This window comes from Ctenopharyngodon idella, chromosome 3 (genome assembly GCF_019924925.1).
Source record: "Ctenopharyngodon idella isolate HZGC_01 chromosome 3, HZGC01, whole genome shotgun sequence".
Lineage (NCBI taxonomy): Eukaryota > Metazoa > Chordata > Actinopteri > Cypriniformes > Xenocyprididae > Ctenopharyngodon > Ctenopharyngodon idella.
In genome coordinates, this window is record NC_067222.1 from 4,714,462 (window position 1) to 4,739,779 (window position 25,318).

The 25,318-nt window shown below is 36.2% G+C and overlaps 1 protein-coding gene across 2 annotated transcripts; it reads left to right on the forward strand.

Annotated features, from left to right (window-relative positions):
• The first annotated feature begins 1,738 nt into the window (after positions 1 to 1,738).
• On the forward strand, positions 1,739 to 25,127 carry mmd (monocyte to macrophage differentiation-associated). Of its 2 annotated transcripts, none has more exons than XM_051887832.1 (7): positions 1,739 to 1,907; positions 12,666 to 12,747; positions 13,682 to 13,842; positions 16,261 to 16,335; positions 18,966 to 19,067; positions 19,518 to 19,587; positions 22,574 to 25,127. In XM_051887832.1, the coding sequence occupies exons 1-7, from the start codon at positions 1,882 to 1,884 to the stop codon at positions 22,775 to 22,777; spliced, it is 720 nt and encodes a 239-aa protein (XP_051743792.1). In that variant the 5' UTR covers positions 1,739 to 1,881; the 3' UTR covers positions 22,778 to 25,127. The 2 variants fall into 2 exon arrangements, with proteins under 2 accessions (XP_051743792.1, XP_051743791.1); XM_051887831.1 differs by lacking the exon at positions 1,739 to 1,907 and adding an exon at positions 10,509 to 10,818.
• The last annotated feature ends 191 nt before the right edge of the window (positions 25,128 to 25,318 follow it).

The window sequence follows — 25,318 nt, forward strand, 5'->3', positions numbered from 1 at the left end:
AGGATGTTCTTTATATTGATGCCATTTTGGCCGTTCATTTAAACGACAACGGCTTTTTGGGGGCCCGGAAATGCAAACTTTTGAAAACAGGTTTCAAATTGCAAGTTACCTTTATCGTTTCAGTGTAAACTACAAAAATGTAAATTTGTAGAAACATTGACATCATGCGCATGCGTATTATGTGTTAAGTTTATGAATCACGTAGTGATTCTTTACAAAGTGACATCGCCATCTACTGGCCTGGCATGAATAATGTTCTTAGCCGTTTTCGTGGATCCGTGTGAACACGAAACTTTTCAAAAGCACAAAGGAAAATCTTTTCAGTTTTTAGTGCATCGTTGTTGTGTAAACTTACCCTCAGTGCACGTATGAAGTCAGTTCTCTTCAAGTTCATTAACTAATTCATTCATTAACTAACATGAACACGTTTGACAAACATTTTTGACTTAATTTTCAACACTATATGTATTGTTTTAGCATTTCCTGACCAACTTATTTTTATCAGATATTTTTATTGAACATTTTGCTTTAATATATTGTCATCTAATGCAATGACATTCAGATATTTTAAGTGTGACTTACACCACCATTCAAAACTTTGGGGTCAGTAAATGTTTTGAAAGAAATACCCATCCCTACACTGAAGAATGGAGTAATGATGCTGAAAATTCAGCTTTGATCACAGGAATAAATTACATTTTAACATATATTCACACAGAAAACGGCTATTTTAAATAATATTTCACAATATCACTGTTTTTACTGTATTTTTGATCAAATAAATGTAGCCTTGGTGAGCAGAAGAGAGTTCTTTCAAAAATATTAAAAAATCTTACTCTGACCTCAAAGCTTTTGGACTCTAGTATATATTTTCGGAGCTCCTGTTTCTTTTCTTTTAGACTCAGTTCCTGATTTCTTCATCTAGTCTTGTTCTAGGTAAAGATGCTACAGGTAAGACGTCTGCTGTGGCTTAAAGTAGGCCTACAGTACAGACTGTTGTTTTTTTTATTTTATTTATTTATTTAACACTATCCGTTTTATTTTTCTTTGTCAGTTAAATGCTGGATATTCATTGCGCTCTTGTGCACAATTTTTATTTTGCCCTATGCGACTCATCTGCAAATACTTTGGCAGTACAAATGTATTTGTGATGCCAACAAAATGCATTAAAACTGAGCGACTGACAGACAGAGACTAAGCCGCAAATGCTCTGGCGATACAGATGTGCAATTATTAGTCATGCCAATAAAGCACATTAGACTGAAACTGAGAGACAGACAGTGTGTGTGTGTGTGTGTGTGTGTGTGTGTGTGTGTGCGCGAGAGAGAGAGACAGGCAGAATGAGAGAGGGATTTGTGTGAACTAATCCCTCTCAGGTCTGTATGTTCTGAGACACCGCTCACGGTCCGTCTCAGTCCTTCAGGTTCCTGCCACAGCCGCCACCATGAGCTTCATCGCAGATGATGTTGAGATAGACCCGGTCACCCTCAACCTCATCATCCTGATTGCCAGCTATGTCATCCTCCTCCTCGTCTTCCTCATCTCCTGCATCCTCTATGACTGCCAGGGCAAAGACCCCACCAAGGAGTATGCGCCCGACCCCGTGCCCAACGTCAACCCTACACCCATCCGGCTGGTGGTCATGCAGAGCTCGCCCGCCAACACCCGATGGGACCAGAACAAGATGGTGACAAGCTATGAACCGCCGGCCCCCGAGAAAAAGAGTACTTTGGTCTGACAGGCTGGAAGGAAAAGGACTGATAACAGCTCAACGTTATCTTTTTTTTATCTGCTGTACATAACTATGCAAGTACTGTATCTCTCATTTGATATTTTGTACGTCTTTTTAAACAATTCATAACTTCGGTGCGAGACTGAATCATGTCATTGGATTATCAGAAGAAACGGTGAGTACACAAATGGCACTTTAATGGCTCAGTTGTTTCCCTGGACAGAACTGAAATGGAGAACAAATGGTGATTTGTTGGGGTTCTCTGGGAAAAAGATCTCTAAGCAATCTAAATCTAAACCGATGCCATAGAAGAACCATTTTTTGGAAATTCTCAGTGAACTGTTCTTAAAAGAACCTTTTTTCTTAGTGTGAAGAACATTTTAGCAATATAAAAAACCCTTTTCCACTATAAAGAACCTTTTGTGGAATGGAAAGATTCTGTGGATGTTGAAGGTTCTTCATGGAACCAATAAAGAACCTTTATTTTCAGAACAGATCTCAATAATGTCTCAAACTGTGCTCAGATTTACAAAAAGTCTGCAAATAAGTCTTAGTGTGAACTCAAGCGATTCTTCCAAGATTTGAACTTTAAATTTAAAATGTTAGTAACACTTTATTTTAGGGTTCAATTCTCACTTTTAACTAGTTAGCTTATTAGCATGCATATTACTAGTATATTGGCTGTTTATTAGTACTTATAAAGCACATATTAATGCCTTATTCTGCCTGACCTTATTCTACATCCCTTAATCATACCCAATACCTAAACGCTACAAAAACTACCTTACTAACCATTAATAAGCAATAATTCGGAGTTAATTGAGGCAAAAGTTGTAGTTAATAGTGAATATGTGTTCCCTATACTGCAGTGTTCCCTAAATTATTATACATTGTAAAAAATAAATCTGTGAAATTTACAGAAAAAAAAAAAAAAAAAAAACGGCAGTTGTGGTAAAAATATGGTAGGCCTAGCAACATTTTAGGTTTTTATGGGGCTGAACTTAAATTTCAGTAAAAACAACAACAACTGTAGGCTGTATTTAATTAACTGATATAATGTTAATAATACCTCCTTTATTCTTTCCACAAGATGCAATATTAAAATATAGATTATAGGAGGTGTGCACAGTGTCATGCACACAAATACAAAACACCATAATGGTAACACATGTGACTAAAATAATGCAGTAAAAATGTATTAAACAAGATAAGATGTGACAAAACCCAAATGTACATAACTGATAACAAAACTAACAAGAAACATAATTAAACAAAATCAAACATAAAGTCTCACAGGTAATTATAGGAGTATCAGATTAGGGATTTTTACTGTAAATTATAAGATGACAGTTTCTTTGTACTTACAAAGTCTGGACATTTAACAGTATTTTACTGTAAAATTACTAAAACTGTCCTGTTAGATCAAATGCAGTTTTTATAAAGGAACTTACCATTAAGCAATTAACTAATTTTAACTGTAAAAATGCTACAGTAAAAAAACTGTTAATTAGTTATCTTACTATAAACAAGGATAAAATAGATCTAATCTTACTAATTTAATGTAATTTTACAGTAAAATACTATTAAATGTACAATTTTTGGGAGTAAAAATGAACAAATCATCTTATAATTTACTGTGAAAAGCCGTAAACTGTCATTCCCAGAACTCCCCGTGTGACATTTCATAATTGTTTCTTATTAGTTTTTTTTTTTTATCAGTTATGTACACTCTAAAAATAATTAAAAAAGGAAAAAAAATGTACACAGTAAAATACCGTTTTCCATTGAAACAGTAATATACAATAAAATCATTGCATTCTGGGTAATATTTGAAAAGAGGCCTATAGGCTACTTTCTCGAAAACGACAAATAATATTATCCAGAATGCACTGTAATATACAGAAGTAATATACTGTAAAAACCATGCATTCTGGGTAATATTTGTCATTTTTGACAGTAGCCTATAGATACTTTCTCGAAAATGACAATATTACCCAAAATGCATTGTTTTTATGGTATATTACTGTTTCAATGGAAAAAGGTATTTTACTGTGTAAATTTGTTTCCTTTTTTTACAGTTATTTTTTAGAGTGTAGGGTGTTACATCTTAAATTAATGTTTAGCATTATTTTAGTGTCGCGTGTTATGATGGTGTTTTGTATTTGTGTTCATGACAATGTGTGCCTTTTCTATAATATAAGTATTCATCTCAGATTGTGGAAAAGCTACTAAGGACGAACGTTGATTCATCATGAGGTTTTCTCTTTACCCCCTGTGTTATTGCTGGTTGTTTTGTGTTAAAGGTACAAAGCAGATTTTAGTAGTATTGTGGCCTTGCTAATTCAGCAGAAAAGGCCTGTTGGATTTACCAGTATAAAATTTTTCTTTTTCTTTTTTTTTCTCTTTTCTTTTTTTGCAAATTACAGTTTTAAATTGTAAAATTTACAGGTTGTTCTGTAAATATGCTTACATTTTTACTGTTTATTTACAGGACCGTTCTGGCGACTTTTTTTTTGTTTTTTGTGAAGACGACCGGATTTTTCTTTTTTACAGTGTACAACTATTGACTGTTTTTGAAACATCTGAGACAGAGCTGATACTTACATGTGACATAACTGGCAACCTCGGTAATTCTCCAGAGCTGTAAAAGAGCAACTTCTGAGCAGTACAGAGTCTTTTTCTGAATCCTGTTTGATCCGTAAATCAGTCAAATGGAGGTCAGGAGCTTCCGGGAAGTTTCGGCAGTGATTGGTTTAATTATAAACAATTGTTTACAAGAACATACTGCATCTATTCCGAGTTGACGGGTTACACACATTGATCTCATTGGCTTGTGAATTAGCTTATCCATCAGCAATACCACAGCTGAGGTTGTTTAGAGGATAAACTGTAACTTTACATGAAACGCATCACTGTTTTTTGTTTGTGTGTCTGCAGTATTGTGAGGGCTTGAATCGCTTGTATAGAGCTGTTTTGTCACAGAGGTCTTGACCCCATTAGCCGCTGAGCTCTACGTCATGCTACTTCTTACTTAGGCTATTTTTACCCTTCGGTTTCTCAGAGCGAGAACAGTATATTTTGGTGTAAACTATGGCTACCAATATAGACAAACAAAGTAGCCAGAAAGCTGCAGGATTTCTCTGTTTCCACAATCCAAGTTCCTGCACTGAATTTGTTCAGTACATTTGTATTACTCATTACTTTCTTACGAATAATACATAATTTCTACAAATAAAGCATCATAAAAATGATTGACAGCTAGCTCACTGCGGTGGTGATTAGATGTGATAATTTGACACAATCATATCTGTGGAAGTTTATCATTGTCGGACCATCGTGGACATACACGCCATCTGTTTCAAAGGTTGAGTGACTCGAGTAAATATTTAACGTAAAGATAACAGAAGATAGCGCTAAACATCTATGAAGAGCACCTATTCAAAAGTAGACACATGTACTTTTGGTTTCAGTTCCATTATTATAATTCCTTCCTGTCAAATCATTTTATGTGGTCTTTAATTGAGAGTCTAACTGGGAAATAGAACGAACTTTGCCATTTTAGCATTAGCATTGGCTTCTTGCTTGGTGGTGTTGTTTAATAAAAACAGAACTGATGTCTTCACAAGGATACATCTGGGATAGATTTCCATAACAGAAATAGGGCCAGGGGAGCACGTTTGAGCCGGGACGGTCCTGAGAGGATCTGTCAGCGCTGTCAGGAGAGGGTTCTAGGAGGTCAGCGTTGTGTTTTTAGGGCTACTACAGGTCGGAGGCGTGCAGTCTGGCAGCGTGTTTGTACTGGGTCCGGCTCTCTGGGATATTATTTCAGCTTTCTCCTCTCAGGTGGCCCCTTTTGTTATGTCACCTGTGGTTCCTACTCTTACAGTCTATGAAAGAGTAATGAGAGGTCTTTTCCTTAAGGGAACATGCTCTGCGCAAGAGCTATCTGGGTGTAATTTCATTTAGAGTCCCTCCGGACCTTTAGGAAACAAGGAGAAGTATATTGTTCATTTGGTGACCTGGATCTATTTATCTAGACTAGATATTTCTTTTAGAAGAACTGAAACAGTATGTGTGTGTGTGTGTGTGTGTGTATATATATATATATATATATATATATATAGACATCCAAATATGTAAGGTAGTACAACTAGATGTCTTTTATTGAATCCAAAAGGTTTTAATTATATTTTGCTACATATAAAGGTATTTTAAAGATTTTGAAGTGTCAAAAGGTAATTCGGTTTAACCGTCCAAAGGCCAATACAGCCATTTCATTTGTGATTAAAATATCTTAAAATGTAATAAATATATATATTTTTATTCTAGCATGATTTTATAACATCATATATCAACATAGTGCAAAATGGTATTAAAATTATGTGTAGAAGTCGTTGCTTTGTTATGAGAAAGAATGTCCGGAAAAATGAATTTTATTGATGTCATTCGGAGTAACCAATATAAAGGGTCCATTTTGGATCAAGTCATGCGGTCAATATCATGAGACAGGATGTGACATCATTCAGACACCTGCAAAGGACCACATGGTCATAAAGCAAAGTAACAAACTCTCTCTTAACTATTTGAAAAATTCATGTTTTCACTTGCTCATACGCATGTCCCAAAACATCAGGTCATTCGGTACAACCGCTCTAAAACATGGAAAATGTTGTAATATTTTAAAACTTTGTACTAAATATAAAATGTTTAATTGTCCTTTTGCCAGCTAGCTAGCAAGATATAAGCCTGTTAGCATTGTTTGAAAATATTGTCATTCGGTATAACCAAAAGCGTCATTTGGTAAAACCGAAATTTTGGTTAATGACATAATGGACTGAATGACTTTTTTGTTGATAAATTTTGTCCATCTTGTAAAAAATGACAAAAGCACTGCTAATTGGTTATAAAAACCACAGAATCTCATTATTAACATTAATAAAACTTCAAAATTAATTATATCTCCATTATGTGTTTTTACACTTTTAAAAACCTTTTATAGATTCACCTCAGCTTTACTTATGTTTGGTTTGCCATATAGGCTACAGTGATAATACTTTCTGTATATATCGAAGTATAAAGTACGCTCAATATGTTTTAAATATGCCTTTTGAATTTATTCCAGGACCAACAACACGTCCTACTTGGCTAAATCACATTGTGAACTGAAGTATTGCACTTTTTCTAAGGATCTAGATGATCTTAAATCCTTCTGGACCAACGTCAGGACAAGCAAAGCTACCAAAAGATCCATTAGGCATTACAGGTCATTTGTCTAGAGTGGTTGTGAAAGGAGAAACAAATACATATGGTGCCAAACACTAATCAAATTACCTTGAATTATGGTCTGTAGACAAGCTGAATGGGTGAAGCAAAATAACTCTAGCTGACCTTAATTTGGATTCGCAGAAATATCGATATGCTGTTTCTGGCAGATGAACGCATCCAAAACTTGATAAAGCAGCTACTTATCAACCTCATATGGATCAACTAACATAATTCAGAAACGTGTTTTCGTGTCTGCATTCCAATCAGATTTAGAGTTCCGAGTTCCATAGTGAACATTTGAAATTGATGTTCTATGGCTGATACATTTGATGCACTTATTTTAAATGTGCTCTATAGAATGTTTTTAAAACATTTCCATTTGCAGATCCAAATAGACTTGTCTGTTTAGCCCCACATCACAATGTATACGGCATACATTACTGTTAACAGATAAGAACAGAAGATTTGATTGTAGAGAAATACGTCATGAAAGATTATAAGGAGGAAGAGAAGGATCAGCCTTCCTGTTAGTGTCTTAGTGTAAATCCCCCGGTTTATTTAGCCTTCTCAACTTCCCCTACCAGCTGAACTAGACTGTTTCTATAGCATTAAGAGCCGGTTGCTGAGAGCTGGGCTGCGTTGGTTTTGAATACCATGCAAAGGGTTGAAATGATTGATATTTCCATGAATGCACATGACACTGTTTCTTTGTGTGCGTTACAGAAGTTCAGATGGAGAAGTAGGGCTGCCATAAATGTATCTTGCATTTATCTAAGAGACTCACACATTGTCCACCCGCAATACAGAACTGCTCTCACATTTAGAAGTGTTAGGGTTGGGGCAGTTTAAACTTCTTGCACTGCAAATAAAAATCTTGCAGTTGGTTTTCAGGACTTCAAAGTGTGTATATCAAATAAATAGCGAATTACCATCTACACTAAAAAATCTTTTGTTGACTAAACTCAATATATTTAGTTATCTATTTGCATGTTTTTTTTTTTAGTTTTACGTATTTGTATAAGTTTATCTGACAAATTATGAAGAAATCTGAACTGATTAAACTTAGTGATGAAAACTTCACTTTAGTTATCTAAACTTAAATTTGATAGTCATGAAAACGTCACTTTAGTTCTCTGAACTTAAATTTGATAGTCATGAAAACGTCACTTTAGTTCTCTGAACTTAAATTTGATAGTCATGAAAACTTCACTTTAGTTAGCTGCAAAGCTGCTTTAATCAATATTGATTGCATTACTATATTCATTTGTAAATTACATTTGATTATGGCAAATTAAAATCATAGCAACACATATAAATACACAATTACATTTATTGCAAAAACAAACACCTAAAACAACCATATAGAAAGGAGCTTATGTCTGCCTCAAGGCTACCATCACTGTTCCACTTTTTTTGTAACACTTTTAATCTCGCTCTCGTCTCATTACAAGCTCTGTGTATAATCTGATGTCCTGGCAAACATTTAAAGTCTGAGCCTATGAGACCTGCAGTTAGACAGGTAAATCCTATCTGTATCTAGTATCAAAATGCAGTCAAAACAATATTGTGAAATATTATTACAATTTAAAATAGCTGTTTTCTAATAGAATGTATTTTAAAATGTAATTTATACCTGTGACGGCAAAGCTGAATGGTTTCAGTCTTCAGTGTCACATGATCAGGTATTTTGATCAAATAAATACAGCCTTGATAAGCATATATTTAGAAGTTTTTCCTGGAAAACAAGAAAAGCACGTAGCGAAACATGACACTGACTTCTTCTCTATTCAGTTAACAGCCTTACGTAAATGTTCAGTGGCATCTAATGCCTTTGCTGCTGGTTTATGTAATGTTGCTTCTGGTCACACAGAATGCTCTTCACCCTAACACGCTGTTTCACATTAATATTGTGCAAGTTTGCCTTTGGCATTAGTTACAACACGCGGGTAGGGATGCATTTTATGCGTGTGTGTTCATGAACAGAATGGTTGAGATGAGCTGCCTGGGCAAAACAACAAATTTGATTCACCCCTGAGAGGAAATTCAGCTACAAAACAGGAGCACAAGTACATAACTTCACTTTAAAAAATAAAGGTTCCAAAAGTTTTTTTTTTTTTTTTTTTTTTGCAGTTGATGCAGTAGAATAACTATTTTTGGTTCACCAAAGAATCTTTCAGTGAACAGTTCTTAAAGGGGACATATCATGAAAATCTGACTTTTTTCCATGTTTAAGCGCTATAATCGGGTCCCCGGTGCAACCCAGAAAATGTGAAAAAGACAACCCACTAACTTTGTTTTGGCAAGCCTTTCTCTGCAAGCCTGTGAAAAAACGAGCCGCTCAGTTTTCGCTCCCCTTGTGACGTAGGAAGGGGAACTTATTATAATATTACCGCCCCTTAATCTGCAAGTTTCCACCCACAGCACCGCCATTTTGTTTTGGTTTGGTTTGAACAATGTAAGGCTGAACACCGTTACCGACAATCGTCATTTTGGCTGCGTGAGATTCTCCAGCTTTGTTGTTGTTGAGCAACCGAAGTGCGAGTTGTTAAAGCTCCGCCCTCTTCTGGAAAGGGGGCCGGGAGCAGCAGCTCATTTGCATTTAAAGTGACACACACAAAATGCCATGTTTTTACATACACCCAAATAGGGGCAAATTTGACAAGCTATAATAAATGATCTGTGGGGTATTTTGAGCTGAAACTTCACAGACACATTCTGGAGACACATATTACATCTTGTAAAGAGGGGCATAATAGGTGCCCTTTTAAGGAACCATTTTTTCCCTTTTTAATAATCTAAAGAACCTTTTGTGCATTGAAAAGTTTAAATGGATGTTAAAGGTTCTTCATGGAACCATCAATGCCAATAAAGAACGTTCATTTGTGTGCAAACAAACACACTATGCAATCAAACTGAGAGAAAAACAGTGCAATGACATTTTGATCATGTAGATGCTAGAGATCAAGGGCTTACACCTTTTAAAAAGTAAGGTTGCACAAGCTAATACCACATACTTTGGAAATGAACAATTTCCATATGGCTACCATGGTATTTACATAGTAGTCTAAAGTAGGCCAATTGCCTACTTAAATGGTAATTTGATATCACTCATATGCATGGTATTTCCGAATTTATATCGTACTTCGAGGTATTTTAAAGAAGGGCATGTCCAAAAAACATGGTAGAGGACATTTGCCACAGAAATAAGGAAATAAAAGCTGTTTTGCATCCCACTCACCGCATTATGTTTGAATTACAGTTACACTTTATTATCGTTTTAAATTACAATTGAATGACAAAAGAAAACCGCCATTTGTTCTATTCAATGTCACTTTTGAATACAGCACATGATGATTCAAACAGGTATGGCAACTCTCGCCAACATACGCCCCGCCCTCCATTGTTGCGTCAAACAAAGCGATATCATTCCCGCCGATGATTGGTCGAACGCATCAACCGCCTCACTCTGACCACGCTCCCATTGGCTGACCGTCCCCGTCAATCACGTCTGCCGAAAAAAAAAATGTACTACTCGGTCTCCGGCTTTCTATAGTCACAGAAAGGGGTAAAGGCAGAGAAAGAGAGAGGGATTCGACACAAGATGGAATGATGTGACAAAACGGTCTCTTGTGGATGATTTAGGGTGTATTTGAGCCGTTATGGTGGCACGACCGAGTTTTGTTTCGGTCTGGGATTGATTTTTTTTTGTGAATGGGGATTTTGCTGCAGGCCTCGGACATCTGATTCATTTTCATCATCTGATTCGTTTACTGTTTTTATTTGTGTATTCGCGAGATGAAGAGGGTGAATAGTTTCCAGAGGTGAGTACAGAGGCTAGCCAGCTAACTAACGGGTCTGATTACGTGCTGTTACTATTACAACGCAATGTGATCTGTCTGTTATGGTTGGTTATTTGTTTGTTGTTCATTAATTGTGTCTGTTTGTTCAGAAGAGATCAGATCCTGCATCTGTATCGATTGTCTGCTGTACTGAGATCAGACCGTGCACTGACATACATGGTGCTTTTATTAATTTATTCAGATCATGCATTGATAGATAGTATGTGCTTATATTGTCTCTACACCATTCACTCCATATCCAGAGATCAGACTTTCTCTATTCTTAATGCAGAGATCAGATCATGCACACATATCCAGCTCATGTTGTGGTCTGATCATGCTTTATTTCAGTGCATCTCAAGCCAGTTATTGACTTTCTGTTTAGAGATCAGATCAACTGTTTCTGTTGACTCTAATCAGAGAGATCAGACTATAATTCTTAATGCAATGATCAGAACATACTGTACATTGAGTGTCCTGCCAGTAAAGATGTTTACTGACCATGCTCTGTTCAGAGATCAGATTTTGCATAGATATCAGAGCATGTCTATTTATTGCCTCTATACTGACTCCTAGACTCATTCTTGAGTTCTGATGGTGGGTTTTTCTCAGTTCATGTTCTGATATCTCTTCTTCAAACATCAGCAGTGTCAGGATTCGGCTGCATGGGTGTAGGGATGGAGGGAATGCAGTATGGATATGGATGTGTGTGTGTGTGTTTTTAATGAGCACGCACCACTGCATCAGACGCCACCATGTTTGACATCATTGCTGCATCCGTTGAGGAGTTTACGATACAAACAAACAAACACACCTGACAAAACCAAACATCTGTATAAGTCACGCTGCAGATTATGAGTTTGCTTAACCCATCAACGATGGAGAAAGATCGGGCAGAAATGGCAAAAATGGCTCTGATTGAGTCACAGGGTGGTGTCTGTTTTTTAGACAGATACAGAAGTGTAAATGATTGCTTAATTTGATTTTGAATTATTATGTGGAAATGTTGTAGTGTGAAACATTTGAAAGCATTTATGTTCCTCATTTATCTATAGAAATTATTTTTTAGACAAATTGTTTAACACTCTTGGTCACTACAAAATAATTCCCATCCTTCCATTTGTGTCTACCTAGAAAAATGTTATAATAGTGCTGTTTTAGTATCATAATTATAGTAATATAGTAGTATTATTTTTTTAAATTTAAAATTTAGTTAGTCTGTTTGTTGTGTTTTTGTCAGTTTGTATTTGTTTTTTTTTTTTTGTTTTTTTATTTCAGTTTTATTTTCACTTTTAGTAATTTTAGTACTTTGACTTAAACTAAATGTAAATTAGAAATATTGCCTTGGCAACTAACTGAAATATTTAGTTAACATTTATTTTATTTCAATTAACGTAAATGTTTTTTTAAAGGATTAGTTTACTTTAAAATTAAAATTAGCCCAAGCTTTACTCACCCTCAAGCCATCCTAGGTGTATATGACTTTCTTCTTTCTGATGAACACAATCAGCCTTTATTAACCCCTTTGTGGAGTACATTTATGATGGATAGAAGCACTTTCTTGAGCTTCATACTCGTTGGTCCCGTTCACTGCCATTATAAAGGTTGGACATGTCAGGATATTTATTAATATAACATCAGAAAGAAGAAAGCCAAATACACCTAGGATGACTTGAGGGTGATTAAATCTTGGGGAAATTTTCATTTTAAAGTGAACTAATCCTTTAAGTAGTTATAGTTCATGATAATAACACTGGTCCAAATCAGAAGTAATCATTGTGTTTTCCGCTCCATTGTTAAACAAGAATTCACTGTTTGTTGTGTTTCAGGTTTATGAACACTCGGGCGGCTGCAAACTGCCGTTACCAGCCCACATGCTACGAACACGCGGCCAACTGCTACACCCATGCGGTAAACAAATATTCATTCTTTGACTAACAGAACTAAATCCATCCAACTAAGCACTCATTTGGAGTCATGAAGATGTGATGTGACGCTCCCAAATGTTGCCATGTTAACGCTTTCCACACCATTGACGGAATATTCCATCATTTATGACACGCTTCCCTGCCATTGACAGAATTTTGGATGGTCTTATTATTGGGAGATACGAGGGTCCTTGGCTCTACCATTGGAGAAAGCATAAAGGCTAACTTGTATCACGTGTGCTTTGATAACCGATCACATTACAGCATTGACGTCATTGAATTTAGTTCAGAGTTGTGCCACAATCAATTACTGTTTGTGGATACCATAGAAATTAATGAGAAGTGCCATAAACGAAATCATTAAACAGCATTTTTTTTTGTTGGTGTAGATCAATCCAACAAGTTTTGAAGTACAGAATCTTTGGATCAAAACACGAGTGAAGAAGAAGCAAAAACAAGCGATAGAAGCATTGCTCAAATAACGCGATTATCAAACATTAAACAGCACACAATTCAAAAAAGGGAAGAGGTTTATGACTGTGACACATGACTGGGTGTGTTGATAAATGCGATCTACTCCATTATGTTTTTATCATAGTCTTTGACAAAAATGTGATTTTCACAGCTTTTTGATCATAATGTGTTTTTTTATGAAACTTACACATATTCAAATGTTGATTTAAAAAAAATGCATAATGCTAAAATTATTTTTTTTTTCTTGTTTAAAAGCAGAGGCTATGTTCTTTCTTTTGATATATTGCATGCTCATATATTCTTACAACAAGTTTTGTGAAAATGATCGAAAATGCTGACACTGACTGAAAACTTTTTTTAATAAACGCTGACAGGGAAAGAGTTAAATGCGTATTTTGTCCCCAAACGATCCCCTGTCTTAAATTCTCTGTCTGTCTCTGTAGTTCCTTATCGTGCCGGCATTTGTGGGAATGGCCCTGTTACACCGGCTGTCAGATGACCGCTGGGAGCGGATCACAGCCTGGGTCTACGGCATGGGCCTGATCGCACTGTTCCTCGTCTCCACTGTCTTTCACATAATTTCCTGGAAAAAGAGCCACATGAGGTATGTTTCCCATTGTACGGGTCGGTTAACATCAAGGTGACACTCACAACAGACTCTGGGGAGTGACGACTACATTTAAATGCAAGATCGAACACCTTAAATGTATTAATGGTGTGCAAGCAGGGCCTAAAACTAACCTTTTGCCACACCTGCCAATGGCCAGTGACTTAAGAAAGTTTTTGCAAAAACAGGCAGTAATGACACAATTTTACATACCAGTGAAAATTCACAGTTATCAATTCCAATATCGATACCACAGCTAAAGCTACTAGCCAAACTAATATAAATTTAAAACATTTTTTAAACACAAGTAAACAGTCAGTAAAAAAATAAATAAATAAATAAAAATAATCAAATTACAAGCAAAAGCACAAATAAATACAATATAACAAAGATACAAATGAAATAAACAGTGCTTTTCAGGTTATTCAGGTAGATCTGACAGTAGTTTTAGGTACAGAAATGTAATAAAGTAAGCAAATGTAAAAATACTGCATAGTCTTCACTGTATAAATTAAACATCCTTATTAATTAATCCTTATTAAAGTTACAAAAGTTATTCATTAAGGAGCAGAGAGTGACTTTCTTTGTCCTTTGTTGTTTGATTAGCGTTAAAAAATGACATCAGCAGGAATATTAGGCTGCTGTAACTTTAAGAGCAAATGCACGGATCTAATAAACTGATACACCTGCATGTACTTTTTAGACTGTTTATGTTCACTTAAGACATAATTGACTGTTTACTAGGATACTCACTGTTTTTTGACATAATTTTGTGTGAATTTGTCCGCTCAAGTGCAAGAAAATGTGAAAGAGAGCTCAATTTAGTATTTACACACTGTCTGAGAAGCGGCTTTCTGTGTGCGCACTTCGGATGTGTGTGTGCCGTATACTAAACTTTCCACACAGTGTGCGAGTTATGAAATGAGCTACCTTTTGCATCTTCTTGTGCTTGAATATTTAAATTGTCGAGGCTTAAACTTTCACGATGATGCAGTACTGGCCTGTAAACTGTCCCGAGTTTCATTTACATTCATGTTCTCATAACACCACATTGTCAGAATTCTTAAAAATGGAATTCCTAAAACTGGCGATTGACACAGTTTCATATACTCGCCAACGCCGATTTTTACTCTCATTTGGCATTTGGCGAGTGTTAATTTAAGCCCTGTGTACAAGAGTCACTACTGAAACTGCATTAAAAACTCAGATCTCATGACGTTGTAAACCATTTAACTTTTAAAGTTTGCATTCTTCTATACTTTAAACTTTATGCATGTTCATTCAAAATCATCAAAATGAGAGCAATTCTCTAGATGCTCCATTGATCAACTTTAATATGCATCAAAATATGAAATTTTAGTGCACATGGTCAAAGTCCCTTTGAGACATTCACTCGGCAGCCATCTTTGAAGTCTCTTTAAGACATTCAGTCGGCCAACTTTGAAGTCCCTTCATGGCATTCAGTCGGCCATCTTTGAAGTCTCTTTAAGACATTCACTCGGCGGCCATATTTGAAGTCCCTTTAAAACATTCACTCTGCGGCCATCTTTGAAATCCCTTTAAGGCATTCAGTCGGCCATCTTTGAAGTCCCTTTAAGACATTAGTTGCGCACTACACACTATGCACTTATACATTATGTACTCATCCATGTAGTGTGTGAATTTTATAAGGTTATTTTGTCATTTAACATCAGAGTCTGATCCCTCCCCTTCCCCTCCACTATGTAATTAAAGCTGCGACAGTTGAGTGCATGAAGTGTCCAACATTCCACACTTTATTTTTTCTGTTAATTTAGTGCATCATCCGGGTATTTAAAGTGTACTGTTTCTTTTTGGAATTTTTCAGTGTGAACACACTACTTGGACTATTTATATATAAAAACGTTATAGAATAGTGCATAAGTACGTGAATTGGGATGCAACTATTCACTCGGTGGCCATCTTTGAAGTCCTTTTTAAGACGTTCAGTCAGCCATCTTTGAAACACCTCAGCTATTTCAGTCATGTAAGTGCAGCTACTATCTCTCTGAATGGGAAAACATCAAATTCTCCAAAGCTTACGATTAAATTTCATATATGAAATCACCAGTGAAATTTGACAACAGCTGTCTAATAAATTTTTTTTCTAAACGCTCGAATCATGACAAAAAACTGCATTTTTCAGGCTGAATCAGATGATGCGCATGTGCAATCATAAGCCCATGTCTCAAACGCTTTACCAACTGCCGATTGGCTCTTCTATTTTGAAGGCGGGGCTTATTCTGCTATATTGCGTGTTGCACTTTCTTCCATTCATAGTAATATGAGTGTCCCATCTTTGTATGTATAAAGTCTTTGGTATATAGTACACAAATTCTACAGTGACCGCACATTGAATTGTGTCTTATATAGTTTCCTGTGTGTTTTCTCTTTTAGGACCATGGAGCACTGCTTCCACATGTGTGATAGGGTCGTCATATACTTCTTCATTGCTGCCTCTTATACACCATGGTATGGTTTCTTTATACATATTTATTGATATTAAATTTAAAACACTGAGCTACATTAAAAAATGACCAGGTTTATATATAAATGACCATGTTTTTTGGTTTTATTATCAAAAATACAGTAAAATCAGTAATATTGTGAAATATTATTACAATTTACAATACCTGTTTTCTATGTGAATACATGTTAAAATGTAATTTATTGCTCAAAGCTGAATTTTCAGCATCATTAATCCAGTCTTCAGTGTCACATGATCCTTCAGAAATCATTCTAATATGCTGATTTGATGCTCAAGAAACATTTCTGATTATTATCAGTGTTGAAAACAGTTCATATGTTTGTGAAAAATAGTGATACATTTTTTTTCAGGATTCTTTGATGATCAGAAAGTTCAAAAGAACAGCGTTTATTTGAAGTAGAAATCTTTTGAAACGTTATAAATGTCTTTGCTGTGACTTTTGATCCACAAACGATGAATTTCCTCATTTCTGACACAGTATTTTCCAGTCTAGCATCTTGTACTTGCGGAAGTGAAGTAATAGTGTAAATATCAGTGTTATTTTTGTCTCATTTTGATGATGTTCGGTTATGTCAGTAATCTGGTAGCACAACATTTTTGATATAGCAGTCTGACATGACTGAAGCGGAAGCAGCGTTTGCTCACTTTCCTCTGCAAGTGTGAATAATTCAGACACAAACACAAAAGTGAAGTGAGATTTATCTCCTGTTACAGAGCATCTTTAATTAACGCCGGTCACTGAGTGAAAGGACACAAAACCATGCGTAACTCATGGTAACATCTTCATGTTTAGTTTTTTAACAGTATTATCAGTCATTTAAAACTATAAAATGGACACGTTCCAACTCTAAAATATAATTTAATGAGCCATGTTCAAAGCTGTTGTAAAATATACACACACCGGTAACACTGCTAACACTATTTTACAGTGTCCCTGTTACATATTTTACAGTACATGCACTTACTGTTAGTAGTAACAGTACATTATGCATAATTAAACATGACTAACCCTAAAACAAACCCTAATCCTATACTAAGTACATTATTAATTAATATTATTCAGTACTCACATGTATAATTACACTGGAACAATGACACCTTAAAATAAAGTGTAACCAAATGCTTGTATATAAAAGTATCTGCAATATTATATACAGTTCATGTTAGCTCAGGTCCATTAAATAATATCAACAAATTCAATTTCCACTTCTTCTTCTTCCTCTTTTTTTTTCTTCCACCCTGGAAGTCTATTGTAGCCCATAAAACTGCTTGCTGGAAAGTTTTGAAATCTGGCACACAGATAGAGGGCAGTCTGAACTGCAAATTTGGAGTCTCTAACTCAGTCCCTCTAGCGCCACCACCTGTCCAAACTTGCACTTATATTTATGCTAATAACTTTTGAACCGTAAGGGCTAGAAACAAAATTCCCGCCATTTTGAATTTTCAGAAAAACCTACTTTTTTTTTAACTCCTCCTAGGCTGTTGCTCCGATTTTCACGAAAATTGAATCTGATCATCTTCTGACCATGCTGACAAAAAGTTCAAGTTGATTTGTCAAACCGTTTTCGGAAAATGTGCAAACGAATTTTACGTAGCGCTTGTGAAAATAGCAATAAGGCTGTATCTCCTCAGCGCTTTATCGTATTCAGACCAAACTTGGTCCATGTTATCACAAACATGACCTGAGGTTACAAGCTGCGTTTCAGCACAGCACCACCTACTGGTCCGGAGATACAAAAAATGGCTATTTTTTCTCATAACTTCTGAATGATTTGTCCAAAAATCATAAAAAGTCTCATTACATTCAGGGCGTCATGCCAAGTCGAATGATATGCAATTTTCCCATATCGGCCATTTTGAGCGTTGGCAATTTTGAATTCTGTAGTAAAATGCTGTATTTTACGAATGGATGAAGGTATCATTATAAAACTCTGTATGGGACATCGGCACCATGCCCTGAAGGAGTCTGAGATGCTTCAGATCAGCGCCACCTAGTGGTGAAAAATAATACTTACATGCTTATAACTTTGGATGTGGTTGACTTATTTTCATGGGAGTCATCTTCTTGGATTCCTGAATCCTTTTTGAGGCCAACGACACCAAATATGCTAGGTTTCGCTTATGGTTAGTGCAACGTTGTGTTTTAGCTTTTAAACAACATTCGCGAAAAAAAAAACGTCTTAAAAAAACGTTAGTACGATCAAGATGAAACCACCATATGGAAATCGAAAACATAGTTTGTTGACTATATACTAATGTCAATTTTTATAGTAAGTGGGGAAAAAATGCAGTTAAAGTCAGATGTGGGTAATTTTTTATGTGTTCATATGTATAAATGTCTATAACTCCCAAACAAAATATTTTCAACAAATTTGACACTCTTATGTATGGGGGCACTCTGAGGACACACAAAAAAAAAAGCGCTGGGACTGCACCACTTGCTGGCGCTATAATTGAACAAAACATGAAATTTGCTACACAACTGTTGGTCTGATTGACTTCAAAATTGACATGCAGTGTCAGGGATGGATCAGGGTGTGTGTAACGGTTACACACATTCCTCTGTGATGAATGCAGCACTAATGAGGGGGTGTGTGTGTTTGTGTTCCTGCAGGCTCAATCTCCGGGAGCTCGGGCCGCTCGCTTCTCACATGCGCTGGTTTGTTTGGTTGATGGCGGCAGCCGGGACCATCTATGTGTTTAACTACCACGAAAAGTACGTTTGACTTCAACTTAATGTCTTATACTGTATCTGACTTACTCTGACATCTTATCTTCATTATGGCCAAGATTAATAATTGACACAAAGTGTTAAATTATGTTTTGTTGAATGTAGAACTCGGTTGTGATTGTTTTTTGTTGTTGTTGTTGTTTTTTTTTTACCACAATTATTTCGCAATTTAAAGTCCCAATGACATACAGCATTTTTTAAATGCACAAATATTAAATTTAGGCCTAAGTGTTTTTTTTTTTTTTAAAGGCAGGTTTATTGCAAATAAATAATTTCTTAAGGCGTATGTGTATAAAATGTGACAAAATAGATAATTAAACATGCACAAACTAGACAATTAAAGCAACAATAATAACATTAATAACATTTTTTTACTTGTTCATGTCCTTGAATGCATGTCTGATGATAAAGTCTGTGTTTTGTGTGTTTGTGCAGGTATAAGTTAGTGGAGTTGGCGTTTTACTTGACCATGGGCTTCTTTCCTGCTCTGGTAGTGACATCAATGGTGAGTGTGTGAGCTCATTTCCTGTTGAGCTCATCAAGATAATGGCTGCGTCCGAATTTGCATACTCTCTTGAGTAGGTACTTATTTTGAATAAGTACTTTGCTAGCGTTAAAGCTTGCTCTATATAGTATGGATGTAATCCAGACGTACTACATTCACCATGTTGTTATTATCATGTGACTTACCAGCGTCAGTTGCGTCGCTTCACTGCCATTTACAAATCCTCTCCTGTGGCCTTATGGGATAGTAAAGTGTCCATCATAAAAGGGGACTTTTTGCAGACTCTTGAGTACTGTGAATTCAGACATACTTCTTTTGTCACATACTGTTTTTCACCTACTATATAGTAAGGAAATATGCGATTTAGGATGCAGCCAGTCTGAGTTCTACATGTGCTTCTAAAGGCCAAGTACTAATTAGCAGAACCCTAATTAACTTGACGAATTAAAGAACGTGTAATAGGAATCACTGCAGGGGAAGCAGAACAGATTGTAGGCCTAAATGTTTTAATTTTAATTACATAAGGCTAAAGCTGATATATTGGATATTCATATTTATTTTGATGGCAAAATTGTTGTCAAAATTCAATGACAATGTCAAGATTCATCAGGCTCATATTGTGAAAGAATAGTTGGGAGGGAGCATGACGAATTGCATTGCCAATACAAGATCTTGACTAAAAAATGATGTTGTGATGTTATTTATATGCCTATTCTTAAGCATTTTGCCTATTCATAATGAGAACATGACATGCTTAATTGTCATGAAAACAATGTAACAAAAAAAGCCCTAAAATACACTTAATTTTCTTAATAACTTCTAGAACAAACCAGCCATGGTTTGACAGGTTTTGTGAGATTCACTCTTTCACATAAAGTATAATAAAACAATACAATAAAGACTTGCATACAGCGGTTCTGTTTTGTAAACATTACATGTTTATATTTATGCATTTACCAGATGATTTTATCCAGAGCAACTTACAAAAGAGGAACAAAGAGCCAACAATATTTATAATATATAATGGCAGGTTATTAGACAATTGAATTAGGAAGCAATTGTCATGTGTCCCGTCTGACGCCACCTTGTGGTTTGGGATGCAATGGAGAGACACTAAATAAATCTCCCTGCATGCAAAGCCCAAGAAGTTGGAAATGAACAACATAACCTTTAATTAAAAGCTAAATGTATTATGTTCAGATTATACTTTCAAGCACAATATCTGTTAAATTGTTTGTAAAAAAAGGTACTACATTTGTTATTAACACAAGCAGCGTGTTTGCATGTGTGTTTTTTTTTTTTTTTTTTTGTATTAGTTGCATATAGAGTGCTGCAGTAATGACATATTTTTGTAGGCCGACTCGTAAGTTCGCACCACTCTGGTTCCCTCGACAAAAACCCAATAGGATTTTTCAATTAGCTTTTGGATTATTGCAGAAAATAAGCTCTGAGACCAGCAAAAGTTTGATTCTTACACATTTAGTTCATCAAATAAACACCGTTTATAAATTTTAAAGCCTAAATACAGTCGGCAGAAGTAAAAAGCTAAATGTAGTAGGCTATAAACGAACTACACTACAGTTGCATGACCTCAACATCACCATCACTAAGCTTCAACAACTCTTTCAGCCGAACGAGAGTCGCAGCACAGACCAGCAGCTGGAATCAGATTTCATTTATCATGATTGAGGAGCTTACTGACAAGATGATTTTTGCAGTATTTTGGATTTAAACCCAGCACTAATAGGGAACCTGCAAAGGATTAGTTGTGTTTTTCTAGTTGTTGTGTTTTTCATTAATTATAACGAACCACCCATTCAAGCAATTGCCGCCCCTAAATTGGCGCTAATTTGAAAGCGAAAGTAAAATGCGACATTCAAATGGCACTGAGCTTTTTCAGTTCCTTCCTATGGAAGTTGAGGAATTAATTGAAAAAGCTCTCTCTGCTCCACACCATTATGAATGCCCGTGCGGCCTTGCGCATTTTACTATCGCTTTCAAATTAGCGAGGTGCAAGAGGGAACACCCCCTCCCCCTATCCTGGTGATACCAGTTTTACCGGTGTGGTCACACGTCGATTAACCGGTGGGAAAATTTCCTCACCGTCACAACCCTACTGCGCATTGTGTATAAACAGTAAATTCAGCATTTGAGAGGAAAAATGTCAAATGCTGACAGAAAACTTGACAATTTGAGTGAAGTAGAGTCCCCTTATAGTCCGAAATGTCCATTCAGTATAAACTCGATTGTACAGTCGGCAACATGAGGACACGCAATACTAGAGCTATGTAAACAGGTCACATGCTGTGTTTATCCAAACAATGACACTGACACCACAAATATGCAAATAAGAACATTAACCCAGTGTTTAGGAATGTACAATGTGAAACATCAGCTTATGAATACCTAGGATTAATTGTTAACCCTGGGTAAGTTGTGAGAAGTGTGAAACGTGCAAGATAACCCAGGATTCAGTTTACCCGGGGTTTAGAATGACCCAGGGTTAACTATTTCAAGTGTGAAAAGCCCTGAAGTGTGCCATTTGTAGACCGCATTCAAAGGAGCCTTCGAATTGGGACAGCCTTCGTTGCGTTGCTGTGAAGCATACGGCCTCCAAATGCAGCCTTTGAAGGATGCAGACTCTGAATTGGGACGCAGCTCACTGTATTTAAGTAAAAGCTTTAAATAAGGTATTACTGATGTATTTCATGTTGTATAATAAAACATGAAAATATCTTGTCCTCCACACACATTATTTCAGGCATTTAACCCATTCAAAAAACCCACTGAAGTGTTAAAATGCATATCCGTTTCTTTGTTTCGGCCTACAAAAATGTGTCAAAATATCGTTAAATTATCTTTTAACCATCTGTGTTGGAAATAAAGTGGGCTACGACTAGGATTTTTTGGCTGGTGCATGATAAAAATGGGTAAAATCAAAACTTTACTGAATGATTTTCATGTGTTTCGTTCTTGTTTTGAACAGAGTAACACAGACGGGCTGTACGAGCTGGCGTTCGGAGGCTTCGTCTACTGCCTGGGTGTCGTCTTCTTCAAATCTGATGGCGTAATTCCTTTCGCTCACGCCATCTGGCACGTGTTCGTGGCGCTGGCAGCCGCCATCCACTACTACGCCATCTGGAAGTACCTGTACCGCAGCCCCGCTCTGGAGGACATCAGGGATGTTTGAGCACCTCCAGCCCGAGCTCTTCCTCATCACTGTTGACATCTCTCTCTCTCTTGGCTTTATCACCAAAACACCATGATCGTCTCGTCCGGATGCTCCGAACACCATCGTTTACCAGTACGACCATGCAATGTTTACGGTTTTCTAACCAACTTGGATCAGCGAAGTGTGCGTGTGTGTGTGTCGCAGTATTGCCACAGCTGCAACAACACGGCAATGCCATGTTCGTCAGTATTATGTAAATATATTCCACTGAAAGCAGATGAATTGTGTCTGATATGTAATGATTTTTCTGTGCATTCTGACACACACGCACACACTCTGTAGTTGTTTCATATCATCTGTAGTGAATTAGTTTGCTTTATTCTTGCAACTTTCTGTATCAGATCTATTTTTGCATCTCAACTTACTTCAGACGTACAGCTAGTTGTTTTCTACAAAGTGCTGGTGGTTTTCTACGCTCTTGCCGTGTTTCTGCTCTTTCAGCAGGATTTGAAAGTGCTGCACGGAGCTTTTTTTCTATGCGGCACTTTTCTAACAGGAAGAACCACTTGTGTTTGATATTCCGTCACATCTGAAATATTGTTGCTGAGAGGCTGATGGGATGATGGCGGATAGAAACGCTGCCGAGCACAACCAGGTCTACTATGCTATAGGATGTTTATTTCACCGCCTGAACTTCCTTAAAGACATGGTTTCGATTCCTGCTGGTTATGACTTGAAGATAGAATGACATCCAGTATCTGTTATGATGAATCTGACAAAAACAGGTCATATTTTACCCCAAAATCAAAAGAAACTTGAGCCTAATATTTTCAATTATATCGGTATCAGCCGATAAAGCAAATTTTCACACTATCGGCCAATAGTTTAAAAACAGCCAATAGTCAGGGCCGATATATCCTGTCAATCAAAAGATGGCAGGCAAAATTCACTAAATTTGTGCTTTGTGTGAAGAAAATGCTAATAAACCAGTTTGATGTTCAAAATTAATAGTAATTATATGAATTAATAACATTCAGAAAGTTAAGAAATATTAATTTAATCTTCCAAATTTAGTTAATGTGTGTTAATATTAATTTGAGTAATGTGTTTGTTTATAACTGATACCAGTTACTCTGAAACAAGTTGATGAAATGGAGAGAATAAGGTTTTTATTTGCATTTCTTTCAAAATATAATAATTAAAAATATAATGATTAATTATTAATTATAATGAAATTATCATTAATTTAAAAGAAGGTATAAAAGGCAGAACCCCCAAACTATCGGTATCGGCAGATATCACATTGAATAATCTGCTATCGGTATCGGTGGAGAAATTTAGTATCGGTGCATCTCTTTTTATATATATATATATATAAGATCGGAAATATGCTTAATTGTCATGAAACTGTGAAATATGACTGTTTTTGGCAAGTTTCGTGAGATTCACTTGTTAACCGTATATGAGATTGAGATATCGACAGATGGTCATCGTCCCATCATGCACAATAAACTACCTATATTCAGAGACTAGAGTGAGTTTCAGAGGATCATGGGAAATCGTGTTCTTTAGTAGGCATCATCATCATTCCAAGGACCCTCGTTGGTTTCTGAAGCGTTTCTGCAGAAGACGCTGTGACACTGTGAATGCGTTCGGCTGCGCTCTTTAAAAGTCGCTGTTCAGTTGACTTTGCAGTTCTGTTACAGCACTGATCTGTTGGGATTCAGGAAACGCTGCGATCCACTGGGTGGAAACTCAGATGTTTTTAAAAAGTGCTAAACCCCGAGGTCTGGATCGCAGCTATCTCGCATATTTAAGTGTTTTGCTCAACAGCTTTTGTTTTGTAATATTATCACTGAGGTTGATAACACATGCTTATTCTTCAGGTGCGTTCCCGTCATGTTGGAATATTCAGTTAGACCTACCAGTTTGACTAGTACAACCATTCATGTCTTTTTTAAATCCGTAATTACAGGATGGATTTTTAAATAAAAAAAATAAAAGTAGCATAGAGGTGAATTAATGTTTTAGTATTTTGACTTTTGTAATCCTGACATGACGAGAACGCAGCATTTCATTGTTATGATTTGGGGTGTTTGGTGAGATGTGTTCGGACTGCATGAACAGAGTCATTTTGACCAGCTCTTGTACTCTGGGACAGACTTTTGTAAAATCTTTCTACATCCTGTTTTGGCACATGATTCAGCACTGGCCTTTTCAAATCTAAATATGAAACGTCTTCTAATGCTTCTGATGTTCTCATCATACATCATTCTGGTGTTTTGGTGGTGGTGTTACTATAAAGACTAAATGTGTCCAATACTGAAAAAGTTTCTAAAGTGTTAATAAATGAAAGCAGTAACAACAATTCTCGTGTATGTGTTTGTTTAATCTGGAGTATTGTGGCTTAGTCCAAGTTTCACACATGGCAAGATGAAGACTTTTAAATGGTCACTACTGCACTTTTCTTTTATATTTATTCTTTTGCTTTCAAACACTGAAATAAATTTTGTGCAGGATTTATTTAAAAACAAATTTTCATTCAGAAATAGCTAGTAC